Genomic DNA, 12,417 nt, shown 5'->3' with positions numbered 1-12,417 from the left:
TAATATACTTTGGTTAAAAAATCTCAATAGTAGTGTAAAAAAACACCCTTTTACCTTGTCAAAATCAGCTCTGCAAAATATCAGCTCATTTTATTGCATGGGCCCTTTAAATGCAAATGAGCTCTACTTGCCCCGCCCCTCTCTGCTGAGGGATTACGAGCTGTAATGTTTACTTTAGCAGCATTTAGCCGTGTTTATCGGACATAGACGCATATGTAGATCAGGATTGGCACTTTCCTTTTAAAAATGAAAGTAACGTTGTCCTCTGCCTCTTCAGCGGCTCAGATGTCGGGAGTAAATGATGACTGCTATGTTCATTATTACATCCAACAACAGAACACCTCAATCGCTCAATTAGAGTCTTCCTCTGCACCTGAGTCACACAATGGCGATCATATTCGGACTGTTTTAGCTCGGTGAGGGCGGGTCTAAGGTAAGGCGCTCATGTCAATCAACTGTGTTTGGTCACAACGACAAGAAGCTGAGAATGACCTGATTTTAAAAAGGGGATATTACTTTTAAAGATTAAAAAAATACCACTGGGTGGGTTTTTATCATTGTAGGGTGGCTGTGTACACAAACTGCCCACACACATTATGTTCAAACAACTTGAAAAGTTAGTTTTGCATCCGATGACCCCTTTAAACTGAAAAGGCATTATAGTATATAGTTTATAGAAGTTAGTTATATTGATCTGCACTGTGCGTGTGTGTGATCACTGCTTATGTTCAGTTAAAACAACAAAAGTTGCTTTAGGAACTATTAAGACTCGTGCGTCAAAGCAAAATTAGTCTATCTGAAAATATTTAAGGCCACCTTTTGTTATTAAAATTTATTTTTTAATATTTATAATATAAAATATAACATTTAAACCTATTTACATCGGATCATTCTAAAATGATAGCATATCATTTGCAGTTCAAAACTGCATATAATCAGCATTTTATGTGCTATTAAGGAAATTGAGCTGAAATCAACCCCAATGAGAGTTCAACACATAGGCGTCACAAACTGACCCTCATATGTGGTAAATGCTTTTATGATCACATCCCTCCATGTCGATGAGCTCTGAGCGATGAAACCAGAGTGAAATCTCCCGCTCCGCTCCTTCCACAGAATCAGATGCATGGACCACATTTCTGAATGAATTTAACAGTGGTGAAAGTCATTTCATCCGTGCGACTCATATACATACTAAAAGTGTATTGATTTATAAGTGTGTGGCTGTGTTTGGAATAATAGTGGACACTATATAGTGTGCAGTAGGCACTAATTGTCCACTCAGAATAATGAGTGCATGTAAATACCTGCTGATGTGAACGCTAAAATCTCCTCTAATAGTTCCCGGTGCAGCTTCAGCAGGGTCTGTGTCTCCCACCAGCTTACGTGATGAACTCACTACATTATGCCCCTCCCACACCTGAAAACGAACCAATGAGGAATGTGAATTTCAACTTGTCGATGTTCATGACATCCCCTTGATTCTTAATACTGTGTTCTCACCTGTATGATCCACAGCTGTGTTTTTTTGTTTAGTGATAGTTGTTCACGAGTCCCTTGTTTGTCCTGAGCAGTTAAACCGCCTGCTGTTCTTCAGAAAAATCCTTCAGGTCTCACAAATTCTTTTTGTGTATTTGAACCCTTTCCAACAATAACTGTATGATTTTGAGATCCATCTTTTTTTTTTTTTTGTCACACTGAGGGACTCATATGCAACTATTACTGAAGATTTAAACACTCACTGATGCTCCAGAAGGAAACAGGCAAGGGGTGAAAACTTTTTGAATTTGAGCTTTTTGAAGATCTGGGTAAATTTAACTGATTTTGTCTTCTGGAAAACATGTAAGTATCTTCTGTAGCTTCTGTAGCTTCTGAAGGACAGTACTAAGTGAAAAAATTTGATACTTAGACAAAATAAGAAAAATCTTTATTCTGTTCAAAAGTTTTCACCCCATCTGATTAGTGCATTGTGTTTCCTTCTGGAGCATCAGTGAGTGTTTGAACTGTCTGTAGTAGTTGCATATGAGTCCCTCAGTTGTCCTCAGTGTGAAAAGATGGATCTCCAAACCATACAGTCATTGTTGGAAAGGGTTCAAATACACAAAAATGCTGACAAAACAGAATTTGTGGAACCTGAAGAATTTTTCTGAAGAACAGCAGGCAGTTTAATAGTTCAGGACAAACAAGGGACTCATGAACAACTGTCACTAAACAAAAAAAAAAAAAAACACAGCTGTGGATCATTCAGGCAACAACACAGTATTAAGAATTAGGTATTCAGGGATGTAAACTTTTGAACAGATATGTAAACTTCTTTCCTGTAAAATATCTTAAACAGGTCAGAATTAAACAAACAATAACATGCATTTTGTATGTTCCCTCTTATTTTAGTAAAATAACTAACATTTTGCAGTTTCTGAAAGGAGGATTTAAACTTTTGATCTCAACTGTACAACCTTTTATTTATTGTATTGGATTTCTAAATTTTTTTTTTTTTTTTTTGTCAGATTTACTCATTTATCACAGTGTAAACCAAAGCGTACTGCATTGTGGTATCCAGTATTATACTCAGTTGAGTGAAGTAGGTTATATTATTTAATGAATAATTTGCATAATGCAAAACCACTGTGTATTAGAGAGTAATATGACATTCGTAACAGGCCGTAATGCTGAAGCGCAGCCGTTTGAATGGTCCATACCATGGCGACTATGGGGCCAGAGGTCATGTAGTACAGCAGGCTGGAGTAGAAGGGTTTCCTCTGCAGCGAGACGTAATGCTGAGCTAAAAGCTTGTCAGAAGCCTGAAAAATAGACAAATCATGTAGAAACACATCACAAACAGTCATTAATGTGATCTAAATGAATAACTCACCTGCAGCATCTTCAAACCCACCAATCGAAATCCTCGCTGCTCAAAGCGTTTGATGACCTCACCAATCAGACGCCTCTGAACGCCGTCGGGCTTCACAGCTACCAAAGTCCGTTCTTTAATGCCAGAAAAATCTAAAGCAGGTCAAAAACAGATTAATACATGTGCATTTTCATGCATTTGGTTATGGATGAATTTGTTAGAGAAAAAAGCTAACAGCGCCATCTACTGCCAAAGTGTGAAACAAAAATATGAATATTCAAATAATGAGATTAATTCGATATTTTACATATTGTCCCATGTAAGTAAATAAATCTCATCCTGTTGAGATCTTAAGCATAAAAAGTGTCGAAACTACACTAGAAGCTTCCTGTCATTAACACTAAGTCATTGGTCATTTAGCAGCATTTGTAAATATTAATTGCAGGAACAGTGTGATTTTACATTTACATCACTAGGCAAATCCAGATCAATGGCGTGTCCCATGACAATCTCTTCTAAAGGACTGATTTTAAAAGAAAAGGTCCTGCAAATGTGACAGACACGTGGACACGCTTACAGTCGTTTTGTTGATGCTTGATCAAATGAAGGTCGTTCCACACAGAACAAGCTCATGTGCTCTGGCTTTGACCTCCACAGACTGCCAAGGATGCATTAGATATAGCACTGAGATTAGCCTTCAGAAAGGTCTCTGGAGTTATTAGTCAGCTGTCTAAAAAATGATAAAATAACTGTCTCTTATAAAAATACCACAGTATTATTATACATTTTTGTATGTATTAACTGAAATGCAAAACAATGTGTAATTTCCTGTGCTTAACCCTGGTAAATTTAGTCTCTTTAGGTTTGAGATGCAAGTATTTTTACGCTCATTATGGTGAACATGCTTGTGTCTTTCATTTGTGTTTTGGCATGTGATGCAGAAACCACTGCAATTTTGACCCGTGCGACTAAATCTATTAAGCGAGACAATAACTTGCACAAGCTCTCGTCTAACCTAATGCAGTCAGCACTCGCACACGTGAAAACATTTAACCAATCATTGATCACGCCAGCACGGAGCACAGCTTGTGTGATATTAGTGAAACAGATCATGTGCAACTTTTATTCTATGGTAAATGTAAAAAATATCCTCTAAATGAAAATTGTATACAATATATGTGACCCTGGACCACAAAACCAGTCATAAGGTTAAATTTGACAAAACTGAGATGTATACAACATATGAAAGCTCAACAAATAAGCTTTCTACTGATGTATGGTTTGTTAGGATAGGACGATATTTGGCCGAGATACATCTATTTGAAAATCTGGAATCTGAGGGTGCAAAAAAATCAAAATACTGAGAAAATCACCTTTAAAGTTGTCCAAATTAAGTTCTTAGCAATGCATATTACTAATCAAAAATTACATTTTTATATATTTACAGTAGGAATTTTACAAGAAATCTTCATGGAACATGATCTTTACCTAATTTCCTAATGATTTTTGGCATAAAAGAAAAATCAATAATTTTGACCCATGCAATGTATTTTTGGCTATTGCTACAAATATACCCCAGCGACTTAAGACTTAAGGTTTTGTGGTCCAGGGTCACATATGGTAATGCTGTTGAATGGTTATGCAGTGGTACATACTTTTATATATACCATGATTACTATATTCATATATCTTGGTATTTCAACAGATACCATAATATTGAAATATATATATATATAAAATTGGGGTGTTACGGCATTATTAATATCGTGATATTGCGATAGCAAAACTGTCTTGATATTATCGTTGTCACATGACAATATGATAGGTCTTCCGAGCAAAAATTGTAGTTTTTAAAATATTTCTAACTTCTTATTCTAACATAAAAGGTCTTTCAAGTTATATTTTGGGCCATGCTTTGGCACAGTATCTGTCAAAATGGCTGAAGCAGGCGCAGTAATATCACGCAGCACATGTGCAAATGCTAACTTAGCTGGGAACTATTTTCAAGCGCTGTGTGATATTACTGCGCCTGCTGCGTCCATATTACAGCAGCAAACTCCCTTGACTATTACGCCGGAATGGGAGTGTAGTTCCTAATCTTATCGGCCTAGAAAATCGCAGCTTTACAATTTTCGCCGGTATTAGTACACGATATAACTACAGAAGAGTCAAGTTTTAAATAGGACAAATATCGAAACTCGATGGTCATTTTTGAACGCGATGCTATTGGTCTCATAGGATTCAATGATCTATGCTAAGCTATGCTAAAAGTGATATCACCAGAACAGGAGAACGGTAGCCTAGCCTCTCCTAGTATCTCAATTCACTTCAGATCTCGAAAAATCCAAGATGTACCGGGCCAATCACGAGTCGGTGGGCGGGCTTAACATGATGACGACTGACCTGCGACCATAAGTTCCGTCAGACATTCTCTGGTTCCGTGAATTACGTGTGAAAATCTGAACAGTATTTATATCATTTTTTACCTTTGATAAACAGCCACGTCCATCTGTCCTGAGCACGAGTTTAGCATCAGGCTTGTTACGTGTGAACGTGCACTGGCGTAGTATACGCATACGCCTGAAGCGATCTGTCGCTTGTGTACAACACTCATTGTTTACACAGTGCACAGAGATTGTGGGTATAGCAGCTTTTCAAAATGGTAATTACTTGTGCTTATCTTGGTTGTTCAAACCGATTTAAAGCTAAAAGATTACGTTTGCTTGCTCAAACTCATCCGGAACTTTTCACCGATTTTCCCTTACGGCGTTTTCGTATACTACGCCAGAGCGTGTACATGTGTAACGAGCCGGATGATAAACTCGTGTTCAGGACAGATGGACGTGGCTGTGTATCAAAGGTAAAAAATTATATAAATACTGTTCAGTTTCTTGCAAAAACCGATCGTTTCGTGTCTTAGGACATCAATGTATCGTCACGAGTCACAGGGTGTAATTTGGATTTGTCTGTGCATGTTTTTGTTTACTTTTAAAGGTCTGGTGCAAATCTATGTCCATTATTTTTCACTTATTCAGTGTTTTCCGCAACTCAGAACGGCTCCATTCAGAGTGATTAACTCGTTTATTAAGCCTAAATTTATAATTTTGTAAGCCTAAATGAATTACTTTGTAAAATAAAAGCGTAAAAGTGCAGTATGAATTGCTGACAGCTAGTGGTTTGAATAATTTTTTCTAAATTTAAAATATCTCTTTCAAGTGTAGAAATTAGGAAAGAAGTAGTTTATTTTCCCTACTGTAGTGTAAAGCCTAAATAATATATTTATGAAATATTAATTTTCATTTATTTTAGAGTACAATTGTTTTACAATATATGTTGTTTTTGTTATTATTATATTCTAATTTGTTTGGGTTCCTAAACACCATTGTGAATGCAATTTAGACTGAGATAGTAACTAACTTTTTTCTGACTTTAATTTTCTTAGTGAACATGGGTTGGAGCTCTTAATTTTGAACTCTCAAAGTTCATTCGATAAAATAATTTAACTTAAAAATGTACAAAATTGTCAATTTTTCCCCTAATTCGTTATTTGTCTTTTTTTTTAAATATCGCAATAAATATTGTATCGTTGACTTGATATTGTGATATTATCGCATCGTGAGATTTTGATATTGTTACATTCCTAATATAAAACAGTACTCTAGCATTTGAATGGTATAGTAATTATATCAAATGTAAAACCATGGTATTTACATGGTTCTCTAAAGTACCAACATGGTACATGTCCTAAAATAATTGTAGTCGCATTGACCTTTTCACTATTTGTGTAGTGTAGCATTACTATTGCAGCTAAACAAACAAACAAAAAAAAACGTTTTAGGAACGTTTTGACAACGCTATGGAAGTTAAGAAAACGTTACTTCTAAAGGTTCTGTTTATATGAAAGTTAAAGGAACATTCCATTTTATATTTTATAAACATTATGGGAGTGTTACAATGTAATGTTTTTGAGCATTCCGAAGTAGTAACATTTTAAAAATGACAGACGAACGTCCAGCTAAAAAAAATGTTTCTGTGCTAACATTTTGAGAGCATTATTAAAGACCAGATAACTTTAAACAATCATTCTGAAAAGCATTTGCTTATAACTTTGAGATCTGAAAACGTTCCCTGTTAGCTGAGACTGTACACATCTATAAATATCCCCTTTAAATAAAATATATTCTAAGAACATTTCCCAATAAGTAATGGAAATTTTATTTTCAAACCGTTATTTGTAGAGGTCGACCGATATTGGTTTTTACCGATACCGATAGCTAGGTTGGACCACGCTGGCCGATACCGATTAATTAACCGATAGTTTTTGAAAATGGATATTGAAGGCCAACTAAAATAGTGCTCTACTATTTAAAAAATAAATACTAAACCATACTTTGTAAATGAATAAAAATATTAATACTAATTATAAATTGATCATTAAAGTTATTTCATAGTTCATTAATGTTAACAAAATGAACTTCGAAATTTAACAATATATCAGTAAATGTTGAAATTAACACTCTAACAAGAAACAACACTTCTATTCTACAGCTTTCATCAATCTTAGTTGTTACAAATGGGCTCATTGTAAAGGGGTGGGAATCTTTAAATTTTAACATTTTTTTTATTATATAAGCAGGCTGCTTTTTAAAATAATTACTTATTTAAAATTAGTGTTCTTTAAGTGTCGGCAAGTTTACAGAAATAGTTTTTTTCTTTTTCATTTGATTATTACAGATGAGATCAGACAGAGGCAGCTTTAACAGGCTGCATTCAAACGAATGCACAGATCTATTTCGATGTATCAGATGTTTTGTCCTGCTCTGAAAACATAACTGACTGTGTGTACATCAGTTTCGTATAAAAGTATTTGAAAATCCAAGTGCATTTAACTGCATCTGCAATCAAGCTTTTTAGGACGAACAAACACAAAGAGCAATTGAAAGTCTGTCAGTGCATCTAATAGTACTGCATTATAAACGGCAGAAATGAAGGCACATGTAAAGTCAAAAACTGCGATTGATAGCTCACACTGTCAAACAATACACTTAGCTCACTGTGGAAATTCTGTGCAATGAAGCCAGCCGCGTTTCTGGCGCGCACGCGTGCCATATGCGGGAAAAACACACGCTCATTGAAGAGAGGATTGAGGTGCGTCGGAGAATCTATTTTTCACCCACCCTTTAATGAAACCGAACAAAAGTGCAGCGCTGTGTTGCGCGGACAACTTGCAGGTATCACACACACACACAGGACGCGTTGTATAGTTCAAGCATAAATCTAAAACAGTTTATTTAATCACCAAACGGGCAAATTTTTACTTCAAGAATGATCAAAAAAGCGGCAAAGGTTAGTTTAAACATGAAACGGAAAGAGAAAGTGCGATCTATAATGCAGCCATTTCAGAAACAATTTCTTTTCTGTTTTACATTTATGTTTAAATATGATTTGTTTTTGTTTTGTTTCAGTTTAATATGTTAATTACGAAAGAAGTTTGTGTAATTTGTAAATGTCATAAAGGACGTGGTATGAATTGGACGGCAATACGCCAGGAGAATTGGAGAGGGTCAGACACAATTTTTGACAACTTCGTACGTTTTTATTTGTGGAAAATCCCTTCTTTAACGAATTTCGTTTTGTATTATTTTTATCTTAATTTTTAATAGATATTTTTGTTGATCAGTTATTAAAATCAAATAGGAACAGGAAAATGGCATTGTGAAATAAAGTGCGTAACAAGATGCAAACTCACCATGCTTTAACGGCCTGAAGAAAAGGCTAAAACATAAATTATAGCTCTGTATTAAGCATACAGACTTAATTAGAGCTAAAGAAATACAAATAGTTTGCTTAAATGCACAATACTCAATTTTCCAGCACAGGGTCAAGTCTTTATGAACGATGTAGGAAAGATGTGTAATGTAAAACTATGGCGCACTGTGACTGATTTTGTCGGCTGAATGAACACAGTTTGCTTTCTCATGTCTTTACACCTGCAACTTTGCTGGCTAAGAATATAAACAGCTGGATATAAATCAATACAAATATATGGTAGCAATCCTGGCATTAAACATTGGTCTAGGGCTTAACCTCTCATACTCCATGACAGCGGAGCGTGAGCCGCTTCAGCAAAGAACGCAACCCGGAAAAACTATTGGCAAGGATTTTTGCCGATAACCGATAGTTCGGCCAATCAACTATCGGTGCCGATTAATCGGCAAAACCGATACATCGGTCGACCTCTAGTTATTTGAATATATTCTCTGAACGTTTAAAACGTAAACATCTGAAATGTTTTAGAAAACGCTTTCATAGGATATGTGACCATTAGAGACACTATTACAGACTAGAGGTCAACCGATATATCGTCGGGCGATATATCGGGCCGATATTTGCCATTTTTTAATATATCGGCATCGGCCGATTTTCATGTTTAGTAGCGCCAATTTAAAGTCAGGCACGTCTGCGGGCAGCCCCGTGTTATTGGTGCGGTGGAGCGGTGGTAATAAAAAAAATGCATTCTAATTACTTGTGGCTGGGTCGCGCGTGGATGAGATAAATCAATAATAATGTAAACATTAACTATTTTCTAAAATAGTTATGTGGTCAGGGCCGTGGCTCGAGCTTCCTTTTAAATATATTTTGATGATTGCACCTGATGCGACCGTCCTCTCCGTCACCCCAGATACTGCGAGTTTAAAACTATAGTCACGTCCAGATGTCAGTAAACGTTATTTTGTTTCAGCATGGATTTGGCTTAAAAGCACGAGTGATTAAGCCTATATAAGTCTGCAGCGATGTGAAGATCAACTGTTTAAATGAACCATCCATTCATCATATCATCATAAAAAACTAAGAATTAGAATAATAGGAATAGGAAGATCGTGTGCGGTTTGCTAAATCGGAGAAAAATATAGGTGCAGGTGGGTGGCGGGCAGATTACACTATTGCCTGATTTTGCTTTATTTCGTCATCAAAAGTAAGATTTTGCTCTCTTTTGTCGTCAAAAGTATTCTGAAACAAGTCACAACTGAGCCGCTGTGCATCTCCATTTAAACACTGCGGTGTTTCGTTTATGAATGAACGTGGGTTTTTAAACGAATCTAGTGAAATGATTCAATTTCTCATTCATAAAGAGAGTCATTTGCTTTATTCAGGAATGAATCAACTGTTCGAGCGAATCAAATGAATGATATGATTCAGTAATTAAATCAGTGTCTTGCCGCCATCTGCTGGCAGGTCCTCTCAGTTATATAAATCATTTAAATTTTCTGTATTCAAAATTTTATATTTAAAACATTAAAGTTTAACATTAATCTCAGCCCTTAAACTTTTATGTAAATGATTGACAGTTTTTATATTATTAGTTTTATATATTTAATACTTGGTCAGTTTGATTTGTTTGGTTAAAGCATGCAAATAAAGGGGAGAACTTCAAGATATCGGCCCTAAAAATCAGCCAAAAAAAATCAGCTGACCATGACCTCTAAACATCGGCATCGGTTATAGAAAAACCCATATCGGTCGATCTCTATTACAGACAATAATGTTCCATTTTAACTTAATTTTATTGTTTTGCAAACATTATGGGAATGTTAGCTACTTTTAAATGTTCTCTGAAACATTTTAAACTAATAAATAGTAACATTAAAAAAAGGTCCAACAACAATGCTTCAGAAAAATAATGACGTTTTGAGGACGAGGCAAAAGACCAGATAACACTGAACGAACGTTCTATTAACATTGTTTAGAACTTTAGCCAAAGTTCTAACAGGGAATATTTTCCATGGTAACTGTCGAAGAACATGGTACTTCTAGTTAACCCTGACACAAACCTGCACCTTAAAGAAATGTATTTAAATCAGTTTCTTCACCAGTTATATCCTGCTATGGGATGGATACATACACAGAGACGGATTTATTTGTACAGTAAGCAAACCTGTGTCACTGCTGAGGCTGCGCGCGTGTCCGTTTCCCAAAACGCGCGTGGAAGTCCGTGTGACCGCTCGCGCTACGTGGACGCAGAGAGCAAATTTTGCTGCCATAGTCAAATTCTTCCCAAAACTTCACCGAGTAGCGCTTCAACAACTCCAAAACTTATGAGCGGTCCGGTGCTTTTAACCCCCGGACCGTTACACACGCACGCACGCACGCACGCACGCAAATGCGAGGTCGTTCACCTGACAGGTCAAAGTCAAGCGTCCAATCATCATGTATTCAGATGAGGCGTGCGCGCGCGCGCGCGTGTGTGTGTGTGTGTGTGTGTATCATGGGAAAAAAGAGCCCCGCAAATTACAGTGAGATTACTGGTCATCACGTGCACAAACACAACCTCTTAATTAACACCATTTCCTGTTTGGAGAGGCATGAAATATACACACACGAGCGAAAAAGCCAGCTGAAGAAAAACGGAACGTTTGTGACACTGAATGAACACTTTGTACTTAAGATGAACTATTTTATTATGCGTAAAAGGTCTGCATATAGATGTTTTATTTTAAGTTCAGGGGGCATTTAGATATTTTGTCCCAAAAGTGAAGTTAGGGCGAAGGACAAACACATGAATCGATGCCTGGCAAAAAGACAAAACAACAAATGTTAATCTTTGCAGGAGGACAAACACAAACTGAACGGACTACTTTTGATCATTTCAAACAGACGATCCAATCACATTAGCTGATCACCTGATAACAGGAAATGGCTATAACCTCAGCCTTGATCACTGATAATGAGACCGACAACATAGAAAGGGTATTAAAATATTTAAGATGGTATTATAAAGAGAGAATTTAATATAATTGCATGCAGTGTGGAGGAAAGCTACTTTTAAAAGTAATGCATCACAATATTGAGTTACTCCCTAAAAAATTAAATAATTATGCTACCTAGTTACTTTTTATGGAAAGTAATGCGTTACGTTACTTTTGCATTACTTTTTAAATCTAAGCAGGGCTTGCTTGTTTGTTTTTAATATAAAAAGTTCTATTTTTGGCAAATGTAAAAGCCTTTTTACACCAAAAGCCTCAGGCTTAGAGAAAAGTAAATTCACGTCTGTACAGTAGACCGCAGAAGAAAAATGTCAACTCTTCAGCAATAAAAAAGGAAAACAAATGTTAGATTATCTTGAGTAATTTTTGCTCATTTGTATAGATGAACTGGATCATAGAAGGTCAATAAAATGACATCGGTTCATAAAATGTGATTAAAGACATGAAGGATATTTGTATTATTTAACATATTTAATTATTGCAGGTTTGCATTGAGTTTCACTGTTTTTATTCATTTTGAGGAACACTGTATCTGTTTTTTAGTGAGTGAGATGAATTAATGCTTGTTCACATTTATTCTAGAACTAAAGTAACATCTTACAATTTCTCTTAACATGGGCACAGAAGAGCTTTTAATCAATAAATGGGGGGAAGTAACTGGCGTTACTTATTTGAAAAAGTAACTCAGATATTGTCTTGTCAATTAAAAAGTAATGCATTACTTTACTAGTTACTTGGAAAAAGTAATATTATTATGTAACTTGCGTTACCCTTAACACTGCATAAACCATGTAAATGTCC

General features: G+C 35.9%; 1 protein-coding gene across 1 annotated transcript; it reads right to left on the bottom strand.

Annotated features, from left to right (window-relative positions):
- Positions 1-551: 551 nt before the first annotated feature.
- LOC141305404 (nucleoside diphosphate kinase A-like) lies at positions 552-10,943 on the bottom strand. The gene is made up of 5 exons (XM_073832505.1): positions 10,788-10,943; positions 2,873-3,003; positions 2,700-2,801; positions 1,308-1,420; positions 552-1,139 (listed from the first exon to the last, which is right to left on the bottom strand). Exons 1-5 carry the CDS (start codon positions 10,891-10,893, stop codon positions 1,019-1,021), a joined length of 573 nt encoding a protein of 190 aa, XP_073688606.1. The 5' UTR covers positions 10,894-10,943; the 3' UTR covers positions 552-1,018.
- Positions 10,944-12,417: the final 1,474 nt, after the last annotated feature.

This window comes from Garra rufa, unplaced genomic scaffold (genome assembly GCF_049309525.1).
Source record: "Garra rufa unplaced genomic scaffold, GarRuf1.0 hap1_unplaced_002, whole genome shotgun sequence".
Lineage (NCBI taxonomy): Eukaryota > Metazoa > Chordata > Actinopteri > Cypriniformes > Cyprinidae > Garra > Garra rufa.
This window is presented reverse-complemented; position numbering and strand designations above follow the sequence as displayed.